At 37.2% G+C, this 19,048-nt stretch overlaps 1 protein-coding gene across 4 annotated transcripts in view; it reads right to left on the bottom strand.

The window, feature by feature from the left end:
• Positions 1-19,048, bottom strand: part of PCSK5 (proprotein convertase subtilisin/kexin type 5) — a 224,994-nt gene that overhangs the window by 162,282 nt on the left and 43,664 nt on the right. For all 4 annotated transcript variants that reach the window (XM_041489485.1, XM_041489484.1, XM_041489486.1 and 1 more), the window contains exon 3: positions 15,089-15,202. In XM_041489485.1, coding sequence (XP_041345419.1) covers positions 15,089-15,202 — 114 coding nt within the window. The remainder of the gene's footprint in view (positions 1-15,088; positions 15,203-19,048) is intronic.

Genomic DNA, 19,048 nt, shown 5'->3' with positions numbered 1-19,048 from the left:
TAAATCACAAAAAAGAAAGAAAAATACTCCAGTTTTACAGGAAGTCCAAAGATCCTTTTTTGTTTATGCATCAGTTCATGCAGTTGCAGTTCTCTAGTAAGAACAAATTTCTCCCACTCTCTCTCAAGCTAGACTGGATATTTTCATTATTTCTAAGAAAACAATTAAAGAGAGAGATGGCAAACATTGCTTTAAAACAGTTTTCATAAGTTCCTAAAGATTCTTGTTACACTACTGAAGACAGACTCTTCACAATTTACTTTTTAAGCTGTTTTCAAGTAAAAGACCATTACTTCTAAACCATTTGTTAAGGAGCTTGGAAGAGGAAGGTGGTTTTCTTTAGACCTTGAGTAAATATATGTTACAGAACTGAAACAGCTGCATGGAAAGAAGGCCCTGAGCAGATGGCTTCAATTAAGCACTAATCTTCCAAGAGACTGATTGATGAGTGGGAGGAGCCTGGGGCTTACACAAATCCACTTCCTTCTCTTTCCCCTCTTTTTTCATTTTACTGTGAAAAAGGAAGAGTGGTGCTTAAAAAGAATATACTATTTTGGGATGCTGGGGATGGGTAGGGAACTGATATGGGATGGACTAGGAAACTTTTGTTTAAGAATGTTATGAACTTGTAGGAATAAAAGGACTTGCAAGGAAAAAGATGAAGAGATGTTGACTCTGAATGCTTGTATGCAATTTTTAAGGACTCTTGCAATGCTGAAGTCCTTTTGTCTCTATTTTATGTTGTGCTCTGGTGCCTCTGATCCATGAGTCAATACCCTGCTGACATCTGGTCTCAATGGCTGGATGTCCTATGGAGAGGGGAAGGAGGGACAGAGGGACAATGAGAGGGAGGGATGTGAGACAACAGACACGTTCAGGAGGCTGAAGGAAAGACACATGTCCTACTCTCTCAAGGAACAAAAGCAGGTAGGAAATACAGGGCACTTTTGGGTCAGAATATGAAGAGAACCTCATACTCCACTACTACAAATGGAGAATGCATGTGGTGTTTCTCAGGCTGAAACTGTTACACAGTGCATTCAGTACAGGAATAAACATCTATGCTACTTCATACCTAGCAACCTTTTCCCTAAGAACCACAGCTATCAGGCTATTGTAGCCTTGATCCATTATTTGTTCAGGTATATGAGAGATTTTAACTTGCCAAAGGACAAACTTTAGGATCATGAAAACACTCTCTTGAGACACAAGTGCAGAAATCACTTCATGCCCTCCTTAGACAGCCTCATAAAAGTGTTTCATGTAACACTGGAAATGCATGCTGTGAAAATTCATTAATAGTAGAGATGAAGACTAAGATGAATAGCTGCTATTTTAGCTTGCCTGCACGGAATCAAGTGCTGTAGGCATAAATAGGCTTTTCATCATTTGAGTGTGCTGGGGTTGATGAATGCAAGGCCCACTATGTAGCATAACTGAAACCTGGGAAGATAAGGCCAAACCACCAGCGAGGGTGGATAGTTAATAATCTGCAGTTGAGATGATCTGGTCTAAATGAGAGAACTAGCCCAGAGAAGCTAGGGAGGCCTGGGAAAGAAAAGGAAAAATTACTCATCATGATGAAAGAACATCAACAAAAACCCAACAAAGAAACAACATAACGTTTTGCATAAGATAGAAGTATCACACAATTATTCTTGTTATCATCTCAGGAAATTTGACACAGATGATGAAATTTTGAAGTTCCTCTGCAATGCTGAGCAAGGCTAGTCCAGAGATTTATGACACAGCTGTGCAAGAAAGACTGTCTAAAATAGACAATGAATGTGAAATTCTTGTCAAAATAGCAGAGGATCTTACAGAAATCTCAGCACAGTGTCAGGATTCTAGCTGTCTCAGAAAATACAGGTATTGGGAAAGGTTCTGGAGAAGTCCAGTGTATTTGAAAACACTGTTTTTATGGAGAACTGGACACAGACTGATGTCTCTTGAGCTTTAAGGGTCTTGGGGAGCTGCTGCTAATCTAAATCCTGACTTTAGCATTAAAGACATATAGATTCCATTGATCTCAGCAGTGCTATGAAGGAACTTCTCCCACCTGCAAATAAAGCAATTGAATATACGGAACAAATATGAGAACACTGTTTTGAACTAATATTATAGGAATAATTCCTTTAGACAGAGAAAGTATACAACCTCAGTGTATGCACCTTTTATGCATATCAAATGCAATTTGTCTAACAGCAAACAGAGGAGCATCACATTCATTGTGATTATTGGCTTGTACTGTGCATAACGCAGTCTTTGCACTGAAATGGTATCTATTCATGACAACTTTCAGAATTTGCAGGTATCTTTACAAATCCAGGAAGTCTGCAGAAAAAACACTCAAAGAAGGAACTAAAGAAAGGTATGATTAGAGCATTGTCACAAGGAAAATATACATACAATCATAAGTAAACTAAAGGTCTGAGTTTCATTTTACAATTGTTGACAATTGCTCTGAATCCACCACTTTTTCTGGTACTACAGCTACAAAATATTCTTTGTAATTGTTATAACACTTTCTGTATTCTCCCTTGTCTCTCCTACCATCATTATCTTCTATGATTCCTGTCAGTTACCTTTCTTATCTGAGCTTACTCTGTTTTCAAATCTGAGCTGTAAATGAAACATCTTTTCCCTCTTTGTTTCTCCTATGAAAAGTCTGCTGTTTGACTGCAAATATGATTTTAAAATGAATGCACAAAAACACGTTACAAAGTTAGAAAGGTTTTTCCAAGTAAAAGGGGGGATTATCAGGGAAATACAATGTACCTCCAAGAAACTACATTTTTCCATGTTCTACCATGAAAACAACCATGCTACAAAAATGTTTTTGCTTCCTTAAAAACTGTAGTGAGGTCTTTGGGTCCATTAGAGACATGGTATGAATCTGTAAGCACTTAACATACCACTCATAAGGAAGCTAGCAGAAGATCTGGAATATCAGTTTGTACTTTGAATCCATTATGACACCTTAACGTACAGTTTGTTCAAGGAAACATTACTTAGCATATGCAATTATTAAGTCTCAAATCTTAAGAGGCTCCACTGTTTACTTGTAGTTCAGGAAAGTTGAAATAGTGTTCTTGTACAGCACACTCTCAAATCTGATGACAGAAAAGTTACTGGGGTGGAAAGTACAGAGAGCAACAGAGACAGTGATCTGGATCATTTATGAAGGTGAACCTATTTAAGCAGTGTTTGTAATATAGTTTTACATAAAATCATGCAAAAGATTATGCCTATAGAATTAAGAGTGCAAGGCTTAAAATGTGAGTCTACAGAAAACCGGTAATAGTTAAAAGTATTTAAGATCTAAGGTAGACAGTCACCTACAGCTTCAAAAAGATACTCTGTGAAGCTACGTATTATTCTTTGATAGTTTAGCAGTGGGGTAGCAAAAAGTGGGTTAAGACATTTTTCTTAATGACAGCAAAGATGCTATTTCTGGAAGGATGCATGCATGTGTCCAGTATTGAAGTTTTAAAGAGTATGTTATTGGAGAATGAACACTGAGTTGTTGCTTGTTTTCTTGATGCTTCTTGTCTGAAGTAAGTGGTGTAAACACAATTTATGGTGATTCTTAACAGGCTTAAAGAACCTATTTTATCTGAGAGGGTAAAGACATGACTTGACTGCAGCATGCAAATAACACAATTATATTTTTGAAGGGGGAATATTTATTTAATCTAGTAAAGAATGGCCTAACAAGGTAAGTACAGACCAAGATAAACACTCAACTAAGATGTGTAAGATTTTTAATCATCAAGGAAAGGCTCAATCAAACCAAAGGAGAATTAATCAAAGGAGTTCAGATCCTCACGCTGATTTCTGTGAGACTAATGTAGCTCAATGTAAGGAACTCCACTGAAGCCTCAGTAAGAAGTATGATACTAAGCTTTTTTTCTGCTATTTAACTACCTTCAAATAATTTGAGAGGACGCTTCAGTTTATGCAGTTGGATGTGGGCTTAAATATAAGCATATAATGAATAACTCCACTCTAAATTCACATAGAAACATTAATTACTATGACTAAATCTCAATTAGATATGCTAAGCAAGAATGTCAAACATCAAATAGATGATTTTAAAGGTCATCCAATCAAACTGTTCTGCACTGAGCAGGAATCTATTCACTGTGTCTTTAGAGAGGCAGCAGGCGATTCAAATGCACCTGTCCGTTCACAGATGAGTAGCTGTGGGAATCTAAGCATGGAATTGACATGAGACATCCAAATGAGTTGATTTGTACTTTTCCCCCTTTAGGCATCTTGCAGGAATGAGGGCTACAGCCATGAGATGTGTGGCTAAGGTCATGATGGCCTGCTGATGGAGTGTTGGGTTACCAGGTGGAGAATGACCCCTACTGCTGCCATCAGCCAGGTGGAAGAGGGACTGATGCTAAATCATCACCTGTTCTTCTCCACCTTTGCACAAGACCCATAGTCTGTAATCTCTCAACTACTCTCGACATCTTACTTACATATGAAGTGGCTGCCCATCACCACCATTTATGATGTAAATTACAGAATATACAGCCTCACTTTCACTATTTCGAAAAGTATAAACTGGCATTTTAAGTCCCCTAGGGCAGAGGATGAGAATACAACCAACTTTGCAGACAAGTAAATGGGCTTGCTCATCTCCCAAAAGCAGAAGCACTTCTTTGGCTGAGTTTTGCACCTCCAACTGAGTTGGAATATACTCAGGAATACTTATACATAGTCCTGTATACATAGTATATGTACAAAGTACTTCTATTTTGCAGGTCTAGTGAATTTATCACCAGCAATCTAAAAGACTCTATAATTTGTTTCTCCAATAAACTGCACTTTTGGTGACTCTATGTTTTTGAAAGCTCCTATTGAAGTCCAGCAGACTTACAGCACTGCAATGATTAATTTCACTGTTCATGAATCTGCTCATGAAAGTTCTTATTGAACTCGATCAGAATTATGCTGTTAAATTAATTTTAATCAGAAATGAGACCCACACACACCCAGCCTCTCTCATTTCTGAATACTAGTTGGAAAGCAATGGTGTTTATTTTATGCCAAAGTTAATGCAACACATCTACATTTAAGAGTGGGTGACAACATTTTTGAAAAGAAGTTGAATAAAATTTTGAAAAAATATTTTTAATTACCTCTGGAGCAAAATTTAAGAAATTTTAATTGATAAGCATCACTACATAGATATTGATTGTTTTAAAACAGAAAAATATGGGTTTGTGTGGTTGCTCTGCTATTGATATGAGTTTTCAAGGAAGAAAGATTTTTAAAAAAAGAAAAAGGTTGGTTTCATTTTATAGCCTTGATGTTGTGTAATATAAATATTACACAACAATAAAAATAAAAAAATAAAAATAATAACAAATATTATTATTTTCTATTCATTCAACTGAAGAACCATTTCAGTCTTGTTACAGACACCCTCATCAATTCCTCTAGAGATGGAGGATTTGACATAAAACAATCCACAAAACCAACTAATGACAGGCTATTTAAAATGTAATGACAGGCTTATTAAAACACAAAATTTGGGCCAATTAGCAGCCAATTAATGTTGGCTTGGAGGACTCTGGGAAAAACCAACAGAACTTTGAAGTATATTAAATTTAGAAAAATGTTTAAATCTGTCCTTGATCTGTAATGCATTCAGGTGGACGCCTATTTCCAGTTAGGTGCATGGGATCTGATCCTGTGCCTGTATACTTTGTTGCACATACTCTCAGGAACAATATCATTACAGGTAGCACTTTATTATTAAAGGCCTCTCTTTTTATTCATATGAACAGCCAAAACAGCTTGTTCTTTTCCCTCTATTTAGCCACTTTTCCCCTGTTTAGCCACTTTAACCTTTTATCCTTTGACTTATGGATGCCAGGATTTAACATGGATACAGTATTCTAAGTGAGAACTTTTCAATACACAATAAGTACTTTTCTTCTTGCCTCTCTCAACATAACACATGAATCAAATTAACAACTGCATGCAGTGTGATTAGAATCTCCTTGCCACCAAAAGGAGAAATGGGGAAAATCCAACTCATACTGCCATTGCATGCATTCCTTCTAATTGAATTTTCCTGTATGAATCCATTTCCTAGTAGTATCCCTACTGACAAATGCCTACAAGAAATAACTTAGAGTAACTGATAAGTTAGAATTTTTTATTATTATTATTTTTAAAATCTAAACGCATATACTGACATATAAATTGTCCCTGTCCTTCCCCACAGAACGTGACTGCATCAGGAGACCACTGCTGCTTGGTGCCTGCCTGGAGGCAACATGGCTCATAACCTCCATTCCCTTCATGCTCACACTCATATATAGAACTTCTGCATGCCAGGAGATTAGAAGAGATGCATGGCTCAGGCTTTGTAGGATTTTTCCAATTAGACCATGGGACAAATCTTGTGTGTGAATCATTCAAATATTGAGACCACTGAAGATTTTTTCTAGGCCTTGATGTAGTAACAAACCAAGCTTAAAAAGTGTGTTTGGCCACCCATGTAGATTAATTCACAAGAATAAATGCTGAAGTAGTCCTCAGAATGTGTCTGTGGTTAGAGTTTACACAATGCACAATATGGTCTTCACGTATCACTGTGTTTGAAGTCCAAACAAGATCAAAGCTGCTTCACACAATGAGGTCAATACTTGAAACTTTTGAATACTGGTGGAGCAGCAGCAGCCAGACAGAGAAAGCAGACCACATCTCATGCCAGTGTGAGTGACTTTAAAAGGCAGGAACCTTTCAGAACTTAGTTTTCTCTTACTGGTTGGCATCAATGACGATGGGTCAATGTTGTGTCTGGGCAAACATTTTCAAAGGACAGGCACAAAGTAGAATAATGCTTTCACTTTCGGAATACTTTTATCCTCTTATATAGTATTCCATCATCAGTCTGGAGTGGGAGCAGATGGAAATTGCAGGAGGAAATGTTTTAAAAAGGACAACCACGTGAGAGTAGCAAATAGATCTAATAATTAAATCAAAACTTACACAATAGCTACCATAAACTGAGGGTGAAGATCCTCAAGAAAGCTGGACCAATCCAACTCCTCAGTATTGTTAGTGAAAATTTTGATCTATCCTCATTTAGTTTCTTTTGAGTTTTATGTTGGTGTTTTTTCTTTAGTTGGTTGGGGGTTTTTTGTTTGCTTTTTTGTTATTTTGTTTTTTCTCTGTCATTCATAAGAGATGATGCAAACGACAGGGACGGAATTGAGGAGCTAGGAGCAAAGATACTGTAGGTGGTAGGATGTGAACACAGAGGCTCAAGCTTGTGTGCTGTCTTGGGAAATTTTATCATCAGAAAAGGGTCTTGATTCTTCAACACAAATTTAGTGGTCTACAAGAACTGGGATTTTTTTTTTTCAGAAACATGTTTTCTGTCAGCATACTGGCTCCTTACCAAGAAGCAAGGGCTTGCTCCTTACCAAGAAGCAAGGGCTGTAAAACCTTCTAAGTAGGCTATATTAATTTCTTAATATGCATTTCAATTCATGTGTAGATGAGGTCCTAGTTAATAAAGGATATATGGATTTCAGTGCTTCGGCAGCTGGTATCATATAAAGCTCATCCAAACATGGCATGTGAAAGCTTGCATTTAGCAAACTTTCCTAAGCAGCTTATTTTCAGCCGGACCAGGAGACTTATAATGAGAAAAAGTGATTCAAACTTCAACCAGACTATAGAAAAGTTTTTTGTAACTTCAGAAATTCTTTCTCTTTGCTTAACTTCTCTTATTTTTTTTTTTTTTCTAAATGGAATTTCTGGCTCCAAATACAATTGTATGACTAGGAGCTAGTATTCACTAAAGCCAAACCAGGAGTTTTTTACTCCCAAACAGTAGTTTACTGTTTATTAATAAACTGCCTTATCCAAAAGATGCAGGAGAGGGAAAACCCTGCTATACACTTCACATTTAGTCTATCATATATCTGCCCACAAAAAGCTATTGTGCTTATACTACATGGGTTTAATACAGTTTCCAACTGTTTTGAAAACTGAAAATAACTTACTTTTTTCTGTTAGAAATTCAAATAAAAATCAATGAAGACAGGAAAAATGCTTAGATGGCATGCTACTCATGGTTTAGTAAACTCTATCACTACATAAAGGGTAAGACAAAAGTAGTGTTAATACCTTAAACTTTAATCCCTTGGGGATATCTGAGGCTCGTCATTCCTGCACATTTCCTCTCTCTGACTATATTCTTTCCTGCTGTTAGCTGGAAATGAGTTCATTTTGAAACAGCCAGCTCTGGAGAATTTATAATCTCAGCAAAAGAGCAAACAGATACTGCCTATATTGCTCTACACACTAGAATTGAAGTATTTTTCAAAGAGCTCTATCTGCATCTCCTTGAGGAGACTTGAGGTCTTGCTCTGTCAGAGTTTCCGGTTCAAAATGCTCACTTAATTTATTCAGGTTAAGTTTCATCAAAACTTATTAGAAGTCATGCAGATGTCCAAACAGCTGCTGGACTTCTTTTCAAAATGGTGCTGATAGAATTTGCTGTACTGGTAGTCTGCCTGCTATCTGCTCCTTGTTGGTTGGTCAGAAAATCCTATTCACAGGGCTTGAGTAGCAGATGTAATGCACAGCAGAGATTTCACTACATTAGAATTATATAAAAGTAATGCCAAGGGTGACCTACATTTAATGAAGTAGCGCAGAATGCACTTCATTGACGTGTCTGTCCTCAGTGCATTTGCGTCCTCTGTTGTTGGGTGGAGGGGGAGCGGTTTGCATGTGCTTTGTGTTTTTTTAAAACAGATAAAAAGAAACATGAATTAATGTCGAAAAAGGCTCAGCAAGAACTAAGGTGCTCTGCAAACTGGTAATTTTAGTCACAACATTTGCTCACGTGATATACAGGAAGACACAATTGAACACAGACACTGGAATCTGGAAAGCTGGAGTTCTGATGACCTCCTTCCATGGGGTCTATATGGAATCTGTCTTCAGTTAAAATGGGCATACTGATTTTTAACAACAAGATGTAACATCCTAGCACCAAACACTGTTCTCCAGTTTCTTCTTTGACACAGATCAAGCTCTCCTCAAAGAATTATGGAATATCTCAGGTTGGAAGGAACCCACAGGGATTATTAAATTCACCTTCCTGCCCCTCACAATAGTACCTACATTATATGACTAAAAGCACTATCCAGACTTTCTTTGATCCTATGTACTGAATGGGTAGGAAATTGCCTTACACTTGCATAATACTTAATTTTTGCCTCCTGACTGGGAAGTAATATAGTAACTGTTTGCATCAGAAATTCCTAAAAGTCTCATAGGTTTATGAGTATGTTTCTGATAAGGGTAAAATGACTATGTCACACTATTTCATTCTTATCAATCCAACCACAAGACAGGCAAGCCTCAGAATTAATTCTGCACTGTGGTTGTGTACTTTTGGTAATTTTGACATTCCTGATGTTTGTTCTTTAGATGAAATAATGCTTAAAATATTATTTAAATAGATATTAAAGATATTTTAAAGATTATTTTAATAGATATTAAGTAGATATACCTTTCCAGAAGTATCTGCAATTTTAGTATGCAAACAACAGCAAAACAAGATATAAAGTTTGAAGCAAATCAGTATTTATTCTATTAATTAAATTACCTCTCCTTTTTTCCCAGTAAATTAATAGAGTATTCAGTACTGTGTGGCGTAAGAAATTATTTTGCTATTTGACATTACTTGATGTTGATTTCTAAAAATCTGAAAAGTAGATAGTTAGCTATACAGCTGCTCCTGAAAACTGTTCTTAGAAAGCAGTGATTCCTTCTCCTTTGTGAGGAGGAAAAATGTACTTCCAGGTAAGTATGTATCTCTCTTTATATCAACAGTTTTCCTGCTGAAGTGCAATGTTAAGATAAAAACTGAAATATAGCAGAATGTGTCCCAGTATGACACACAAAAACTAAAATCAGATATTTATCAAATATCATTAGAAATTCAGCAAAGATTTTGAGGCATTATTATTTCCTTACTAACTGCAAAAACTACTCAGAAAAAGGCAGTGTAGGAAAACAGTATTATACACAAGTGATATTTCACACAGAACATTATACAGACAAGTACCTACAGTTTCTTAATGTAACTCAGTTGCTGCCCATAAAAAAAAATAATGTTAAATAGATTCTTTTAAGATAAGAGTGGATGCTCTGTCTCTGAAGATACAATCACAGTAGTAAGTAGGCAGAAGAATGTGTGCTTTTGCTATATGATGTATTACCAAATCTTTGACACACAGCAAAAACAAGCATGGAAATTATTTTGGTATTGCTTCTTCTTTCTTTAGTGAAAATGCTGGCACATCCCCCAGATGGTGCTCGCTTCCATTCTGTGTTTTCTGGGCACTTCCAGGTGAGCTTATCTAGGAATAGAATATCCCAAAGGAACAGAACAAGAAGCCTACCTAGTCTGTTCTGCTGTCAAACTATTTGCTAATCTTGATAAACTATCTGCATTAATAATCTCTTTTCAGCAGGTATGGATAAATCCACTTCTACAGGCTTTCTGATTACCTAAAGCGTGCTGTTGTCTCCCAAAAGGAAATGAATTTAGGTCAAATTGTGTATTACTTGACCTCATGTTATTGTTCTGCCTTGTCCACACAGAACAACAAAATACGTGTTTCCACAGGCAGATTTGCAAGGTAATGTGTGGCAGGCAGAGTGGTTCTTTCTAGCAGCACTTCTGCTGAAGTTAAGTCACAGATCATCTTAACTTTATGAAACACCAAAAGCTTGATCTTCTCATGCAATAAAACCCAAAAATATGAAAGTGCATGCAACAACCAAACCAAGTTACAAAATATGCAAAACACTTTCAAGCATGCCATGCCACCTCGGAAAGAACAACCATTTGGCTTCACTGCACAGATGAAAGGAGAAAACAGTTCTTGGCAGGGCAATAAAAAGAGTAAGGTTTTTCCTTAGCTGTCAAACAAACTTTTAGGAGGTCGTAAAGGAGAGTGACACATATTCATTTGCTGTGGTGCTAGCATATGGCACGTAAAATTCAAGGAAAACTCAAGGAAATTCTTCCTTGAGTTCTGTCTCCCCATACCTGGGGCCAGCACTCAGATCCACGGTGACCTCTCCCTCTCCCTTCGCCTCTTTCCAGCCCATCTCGTCAGGCTTGTCACTCCTTCCTTTGTCCCTCTGTCTCCTCTCACAGTCCCATCCACCATAGCTGTCTGTCCTCATTAATGGCAAGGCCAGGGAAGTAAAATTTTTTTCTGTGCTCTGCCACTTGCATAAATTGGGAGGAGAGGCACAAGATAAGCCAACTCCCTACAGATCTCATCAGTGGCATAAGGGAGGCAACTCATCTGTCTAACTCATCACCTCCATCTTATTTCATGGCTACAGGACCTTCGGAAACTCACATTACTCACTGCTGATAAAGGTTTATTAGTCCCAATCTGGCTGCCATCCAGAGTCAACTATACTGTGTCAGAGCAGAAGAGTCTGTCCCTCCCTGTAAATGAACAGCTCACCTAGGAACTCACAACTGTAACTGGAGAGCACTGTAGCATACTGGAGGAATTTTCTGAAGAAATGAGGTAAGCTGGCTTCACCAGACATATAACTGAAGCTCAAAGCAATGCGTGCTTCACAGTCCTCACTGAAAGTGAAAAGCAGGCAATTTTCCCTAGGTTTTGGTTTCAGCATCAGAGCTCAAGGCAGCAAGCTCTACGTGCAAGTAGTTCAGTACATAGCAGCTTGTGTGGCTTGCCCTCAATAGCAGTATAAATTACATTTCATCTGTTTACATCAGAAATCTTACAGAGCAAATATACCAATAAATGTGATGATTGTTGACCAATAAATACTGACTGATGAGTCTTCTCAGCAAATCTTTTACCTTCAAGAGCTTCTAAAAACCCCAGCATATCATTCTACATCTGTAATTGTGTGGTTCAAGAAATTACTTTATTATTATTTGCCAAGTAACTGGTAAATGTTCATTTCCTTTGTGGTTCAGTCACATGGTTTACTGTGCCTTGCTGCTATAATCCTCTTCCACCTTGAATGCCCTAAAACATCTCAAATTTGTTGATCTGCTTCTCCTTTCACTCCAGTTTGGTGAAAACCCCAGAGAACTAGGTCTCATAACCTGTTGGAGAAACAGCACAGCCAGGCACTGTATGTTTTCTTAGGCTTACCAATTTCTATTTGAGTATGTTTTCAGAGGTTTTAAAAAAATTTAGTGTTTTCATTATGCTTATCCAAAATGTTTTCGTTATTTTTAAAAAATGTAAAAACCCCATCCAGTGGAGCCCACCATCACAGCAGAGGTAAATTACAACTGCAGAAATCTGTGCCTCTCTGCCTGTGTGATTCCAGTTTCAGCCTACCATTATGAAGCTCTTCTTGAAACAGGGAACAAAAAGAAATGGTCAACAACAACAGTACTCTGACTAATGTCTACTAAAGTTAGTTATATTAACCACAACATTGCAGGTATTTCTATTTTTTTAATATATTTACTTCCTCTCTTTTTTTAATTTATATTAATATATTTACTTTCTATAGTTTCCTATGCAGACAAGATAAAGAAATTCATTTAAACAACTGGCAGGTACAGTGAATTTGATTAGGCACAATGCTGTTTATTGCTAGCTACAAGTTAAAAAAAATACAGAACAGCCAACTTCAACCTCTTTCAGCCAAAATCACCAAACTGACCGTATATAGTTCATCCAGTTATTGGTGAACAGGTTATTTTGTCAACACCAGTGGAAGAGAAGAAATGTATTAGATTTAACATGATGGCACAAAGGTAGCTGAGCTCTGGGAATGGCAAAAATTTTGAAGAGGATGTTAACTAGTGAATTTTCTTTTCCTTTGATATCAGTTCATTCTGAGCAACCTGGACCTGATTCTGTAGGTCACTTTTGAGTAACAGTTGGATTGGTAAAGTTTCATATGCTGATTAGTCTATAAAAATATTCTATTTTACGCACAGATGCCTCAGGATTCAGAAGTTATGCTAAAGAAGTTGGGTTTTGTCCAACTTTCCTTGCTTTGAGGGAGGGAAATCTAAAGAAAATAACCTTTTCTTTCCTTGCTTTGAGGGAGGGAAGTCAGAAGAAAATAACCTTTTCTTTCTTTTAAGTACTGTGATGGCTCAAAAGAGAAAGAATTCCTGATTCTCCCTTGTAACTTCTTGCCATGGATATCATACAAAAATAAATGTATTATTTCTAGCTTATAAAATTAAAATTACAAGAAGTGGTACTTGTGAAGAAAAACCTTGGAGAGGAAAAACATCAATCAGATATGGTTTGACAAAGTCTTTGAGTAACAGGACTTCTGTCAACAAATCTGAACTGCACTTACGGCCTTGTTAGAAATTGTGCCAGTTCAATGGGCAAAGGTATCAATCTTAGACCACAACAAAGTTACTTATTAATTGAAATGCAAACCTCTATATGATAGTTTACTTATTACTTTCTCAAGAAATTACTCAAGAGTAATTTCTTGTTACTCTTACTACTTTCTCAACAACATGTCTGCATCCAGTAACCTAAAAACCTCTTACAGCATAGCAAAGACTGAAACCATTAACCAACCTTGAACTCATTTTTTCCCCTTCATCTTAAAAAGCTAAGAAAGATTAACAAAAGCAACTATGGTAAAAATCATAAATACAGTTATATGAGGTTATCTTTCATGTCTCAAGTCAGTCCTGAAGTCAATCCGCTCACATATTTTTAGCTATTCTCCCTGATGAGATAGCATGGTCACTAATACTTTACTGATCTCTTTCAATGAAATGTCATCAAACCACTATCACTAATGATGTTGCAAATACATGGAGTTAATCAGTGGATGTACATGCAATCAGTCAGGAATGCTGCCTTCCCAGATGGTTTCAAAGTGAGGATTTTTTTCTACTGGGACAGAAATGAGGAATTATGAAAGTTGCAAAAAAAAAAAACCCACTGAAGTCCATTTGATGCTCTTAAGTCTGTTCAGTGGTAGACTGGCAATTGTGGCACAGCTGTGAGGTAGGGTGGCTGGCCAACACAACTGCTTTTTAAATAGGGACTGCTATCTTCCTGATAAAATTAGAGGCAACTGCTCTAAGTATCTATTATCACAGCACCTGTCCTATGAAAAAAGACTGAGAGAATTGGGGTTGTTTATCCTGAAGAAGGTTCCAGGGAGACCTTACTGCAGCCTTTCAATATTTGTACGGGTATCATTAAGAAAAATGAGGACAAACTTTTCAGCAGCACCTGTTGCTATAGGACAAGGGGCGATGGCTTTAAAACAAAAGAGGGTTGATTCAGGTTAGATATAAGGAAGAAATTGTTTATAAGAAGAGTTGTAAAATGCTGGACTGGGTTACCCAGAGATGTGGTAGGTGCCCTGTCCCTGGAAACATTCAAGATCAGGTCAAATGTGGCTCTGAGCAACTTGATCTAGTTTAAGACGCTCCTACTCATTGAAAGGTGGGTTGGACTAGAAGGCCTTTAAAGGTCACTTTCATCCCAAACTATTCTGTAATCCTAGGATTTTTCACCAGGAAAAAATTAGGGTATTTTTTAAAACATCATGAGTACAAAGTTTCACTCCAGACTTTAACTGTGATTACCAGGACAAAAAAAAATTATTTTTTTTTAAATACAACTTCTGTCAGACAGGAAATGAATGGTCAGTGCTGGTGGCTTTCTTCTTCTGTTACAGGACAAAATACATTGATGTTGGGGACAGTGAATTAGGTATTAAATACAAGTGGGTTCTCACATGTTGTGGCTAAGTTCCTTCCATTCTCATTGCTTATTTATCCTCAAATAAGTAAGATATCTTGCAATAGGAAGAATTCATAAATGAATGCATCAATAAATGCTTCCTACTGCATGGCTTACCACAAATTCTTCGTAATACTTCCAAGGAGTTAACAGACTTTTATTAGCTACATAATAATCCCCAAATCTTCTTTTTCTGAACATAGTCTTCCTCTCCTTTTCATAATATTGAACCAGACAACTAAACATTAGCATGAAAGGGATTCAATGACCCTACATGTACTTACCATGTACCACATGCTTGGCCACTTGGGATCATTGAAATAAGTGGATTGGGTACCACCAGGTTTATAATCCCTCTTTATCCTTCTTTTAACCACCTGCTGCTGTATCCACTCCACCTGCGAACCAGGAAAACATACGGAGAATGTTATGGCTCTGTAGAGATTATCAAGAAATGTGCAAAAACTTGGCATTGCTCTCATTACCACACTCCAAAGCATATTTTGTATTAAAGAGTTTGTTTTAGGAGTAGAAATTGTGCAGACCATCTTGACATACTGTTCACTAAAGAATACATTCAATTTAGCTAGCATTACAAATCTACCCAAACAATTGCTTAAATACCCTGCTAGAAGGACTTCACTGGGTATTACCTTTTAAATACTGTTATTTTTGCGATTTTTCTTTACCAGACTTACTCTTCTCTTGAATTTATAAAAACTCCTACACAAAAATCTAACAGCATATTACAATGAGGAATTAAGTGAATTTCTAAAAGGGTGAGTTTGTTTTTATTTTTATCTTTCTCTTCCAGAAAACAAAAACATTAAAAAATATATTTAAAAGTTTTGCTTTTAGACCAATATCTAAATCACCTTCACCACTTGGAGAGAATAAAACCCGCCAAAATTAAACTTCATTTTAAGTAAAGTGTCAAGATTGTCTCAGAGAGGCACTCTGGAGTTTTATTTTACACTAAGCAATCCCCTATGAGAAACAGATGGATACTGAGCAACAGCTCTAATTAAAGCAAACAAAAAAAAATGAGCTTGAAACAGGAAAATAAATATAAGGATTAAAAACCTAATTCTGAAAGTTATTTTTGCCTGTCTGACATCTCTTCAAAGATTCATGTCACATCCAAAGAAAGGTGACACCAAAAGTGATATCAACCTTAGATCAGAGGGGACTCTGCAGCTATTTCTGTATTAGCTATTCTAAAAGGGAGCTAGTTTCAATAGATGTAAATAATATGAACTAACCACAGAAAAAGCCCATGAGATATTCACACACATCTAGCAGCTTATATATTTCTGCTGAATTGTTTCAAGGGATATAACTACAAAAATTAATTCACATCTCAGTCATCTTCTCCTAGCAGCCAACTCTGCGCCTTTTATTTGTGCTGTTTGAGTATCTGTGTATGCACACAAACATACAAATATATCAAAGAAGTTACTTTCAGCTCACATATTTGTCACTGGTCAGAGACAGTATTAATATTTTCCTTTAGCAGGTTACTCTCTCTACTGTGCATTCACAACACAACTTCAAATCCTTAGGTAGACATACCATAGCACACTGGCCTCTGCTTCTTGGTCAGACAAAAATGGATAAAGACATCTCTGAATTTGCCCAGAGAGGATTCTTACGACAGTCCTTATAGAGGCTGGATGGTTTTCATCATAAAGAAGAAATGAAATTTTCTCCTTCCCAAGAAATAACTTCAGGATCAAAAGTATTCTCCTAGAGGCTAAATTATGCAGTCTAAGAACACAGACTATTGGGTAGAGCTGACGCTGAAACTCATTCTTCTGTTAAATCTTCTAGGAACAATCTTTATTTGCTTTCTGGTTCTATGAGAATGGAGAAATTTGACAGTGTTTCTCTCTTGCTTATTGTTCCCTCTTCCAGTATCATTTGCCCCCACGACATGACAAGAGCTAACTGCTCCCTTCAGATCTGACTGGATCCAGGTGTCCCCTGCAAGAGGTGACAGCTAGTCCGTCTCAGGCTGTTTGATGTAACAAAGTCTGTAGGATACACATGCCTGGGCAAAGGTCAAAGAAAGTCAAATTAAGAATTTGGTAGGCACTAAGCCTAATGGCTGCTTTAAACTGGGATCAACAAGCCCATTTACTAGCTCTCTCCTCCATGAAAAAGACTGATTTTTAACTGAATAATGAACCCTGTTCTCCTGACCTTTGCTGCTAATATATGCTTTATTTTCCAGACCCTTACAACAGAAGCTTGTTATTCTTCAAAGCTTCTCTTTTTTCAGGTAGCCCATGCCTCCCAATACATCACAAACCATGAGACTGGCATCCTATGTACTGTTTAGTCTCTAACTCCCCACCTGCCTGGACCGCCATAGACAATGGGCCTCACTTCTTCTATTACTACCATCTAGCAGTCATTAACAAAAAAGCTTTAACAGGCCTGAAAAAGCAACCATGGCTTCCAGAGCTTATACAGATCCACTTTCCAAGTCTTATTATGAGATTTGGGTCTCAGTGCTAGAAACATGTTCAGCTGACTGAGAGGTCTAAAGCTTCTATGCTGCAAGAATATTTACTGTTATCTTGACTCACCCTTTGCTGAAGGGATTAACCACATGAGTACGTTAACCATGCTGAGAAAGTTACAAGTCAACAGACTTCAACACTTCACAGGCCAAACCCACACAGAGCACACCATGCCACACTTGCTAACTCCTATCTAGAGTCTGCAGGGAGAAATGAAACCTACCACCAATAGAATCAAAGGATCTGATAGTGTTGCAGAAGAGTCCACAAAGACAAACCAATGAGACAGACTCAGCTGAAGGGGATTAAACCTTCTGCCACTGCTACCTCTAGTTTAGATGCATGAACATTAATGAAAGAACTCACCAACTCCACTATTGCCTAGAGGAGCCATAAATCAGAGACCCAGGGCATCTAATTTGGCATTAGGGACTCCCAAGCGTCAAGGCTTCTATAGGAACTACAAGGAGCGACTGTGAGGAGTTTTGGGAAAACACCCTTCATTTTTAATGGAGCCAAAGAAGTAAACATATTCCTGGGGCCTGCACAGAACACAAGTTTAAGAAGAACTTCAGCAACCTAATACCATTTCTATATGGATAAAATGAAAGGAGTTTTCCTCACTATACAAATTCTTAGCCAAACCCTCTACTCATTCACTGCAACATGTTGTCTCCATTGATTGCTGCCTATTCAGCAAGAAATATCTGCTGATCAATAAAAAGATTTAAATACAAAGGCAGCACGGTACTGGTGGAGACTGGTACACTGATGCCTTAAAAAAGGCCCAAATAATTTCTTTTCATTATTTCCTTTATTTCAGAAAATATTATGGAGAATAGTAGCAGCTATTTAGTCCAAACAATCATAAACACTGCAGCACTGCACACTTCCAGTTTATATATACCTATATAATCTGGAATTTTACATCATTTGACACATAAAGAATTTTCAATATATGTATATGCATGTGTTGGTACAAGACTTTGTATCAACTGAGTTAATCTGCAAGCCTGCAGTATAGTAGGTGGTCATATTTTAGTGAGATACAGGTAAACATTTTTTCGTGTCTTATCTACCACCTTTTAACAAAAGACTATCTGTTGCAGGGCATGCCTCTATTACATGCTGGATGTTGCCCATAGCTCCTATTTCCCCAGCTCCCAGCAAAATTAGGGAAAACTTATGAAACAGTAATTTTGCAGAGGGGCTGTGTGCTTGAATGATTAGACTCAAACCCAGTAAAAGAAACATAACTTGTCTTCCCTTAAAGACTTAAAGATAATTTTATGTATGCATAGAATTGCTCTAAGTAAAATAGCTGTTTAATTTCATACAAATAAAGATGTGGGCAAACAACACATTTGCCTAAGTATGCATATGGGAAGATAGTGCAGGTAGTTCTTTAATGATGGAATGCAAGTGTCTAGATGGAATAGACTAGACTCATACAGTATATTTCAGTTGTAATGGAACTACCATGATCATCTAGTCCAACTGCCTGATCAATTCAGGGATGAACAAAAGTTAAAGCACAGTATTGAGGGCCTTGTCCAAATGTGTCTTTAACACTTACAGGCCTGGTGCATCAAGCACGTCTCTAGGAAGACTGATCTCTTTGACCAACCTCTTGGTAAAAAAATGGTTCTTGAAATCCACTGTGAACTTCCCCTGATGCAACTCTGAACTACTTCCACATGCCCCATCACTGGATACCAA

The sequence above is a fragment of the Pyrgilauda ruficollis genome, unplaced genomic scaffold (assembly GCF_017590135.1).
Source record: "Pyrgilauda ruficollis isolate IOZ18807 unplaced genomic scaffold, ASM1759013v1 scaffold94, whole genome shotgun sequence".
Classification (NCBI taxonomy): domain Eukaryota; kingdom Metazoa; phylum Chordata; class Aves; order Passeriformes; family Passeridae; genus Pyrgilauda; species Pyrgilauda ruficollis.
This window is presented reverse-complemented; position numbering and strand designations above follow the sequence as displayed.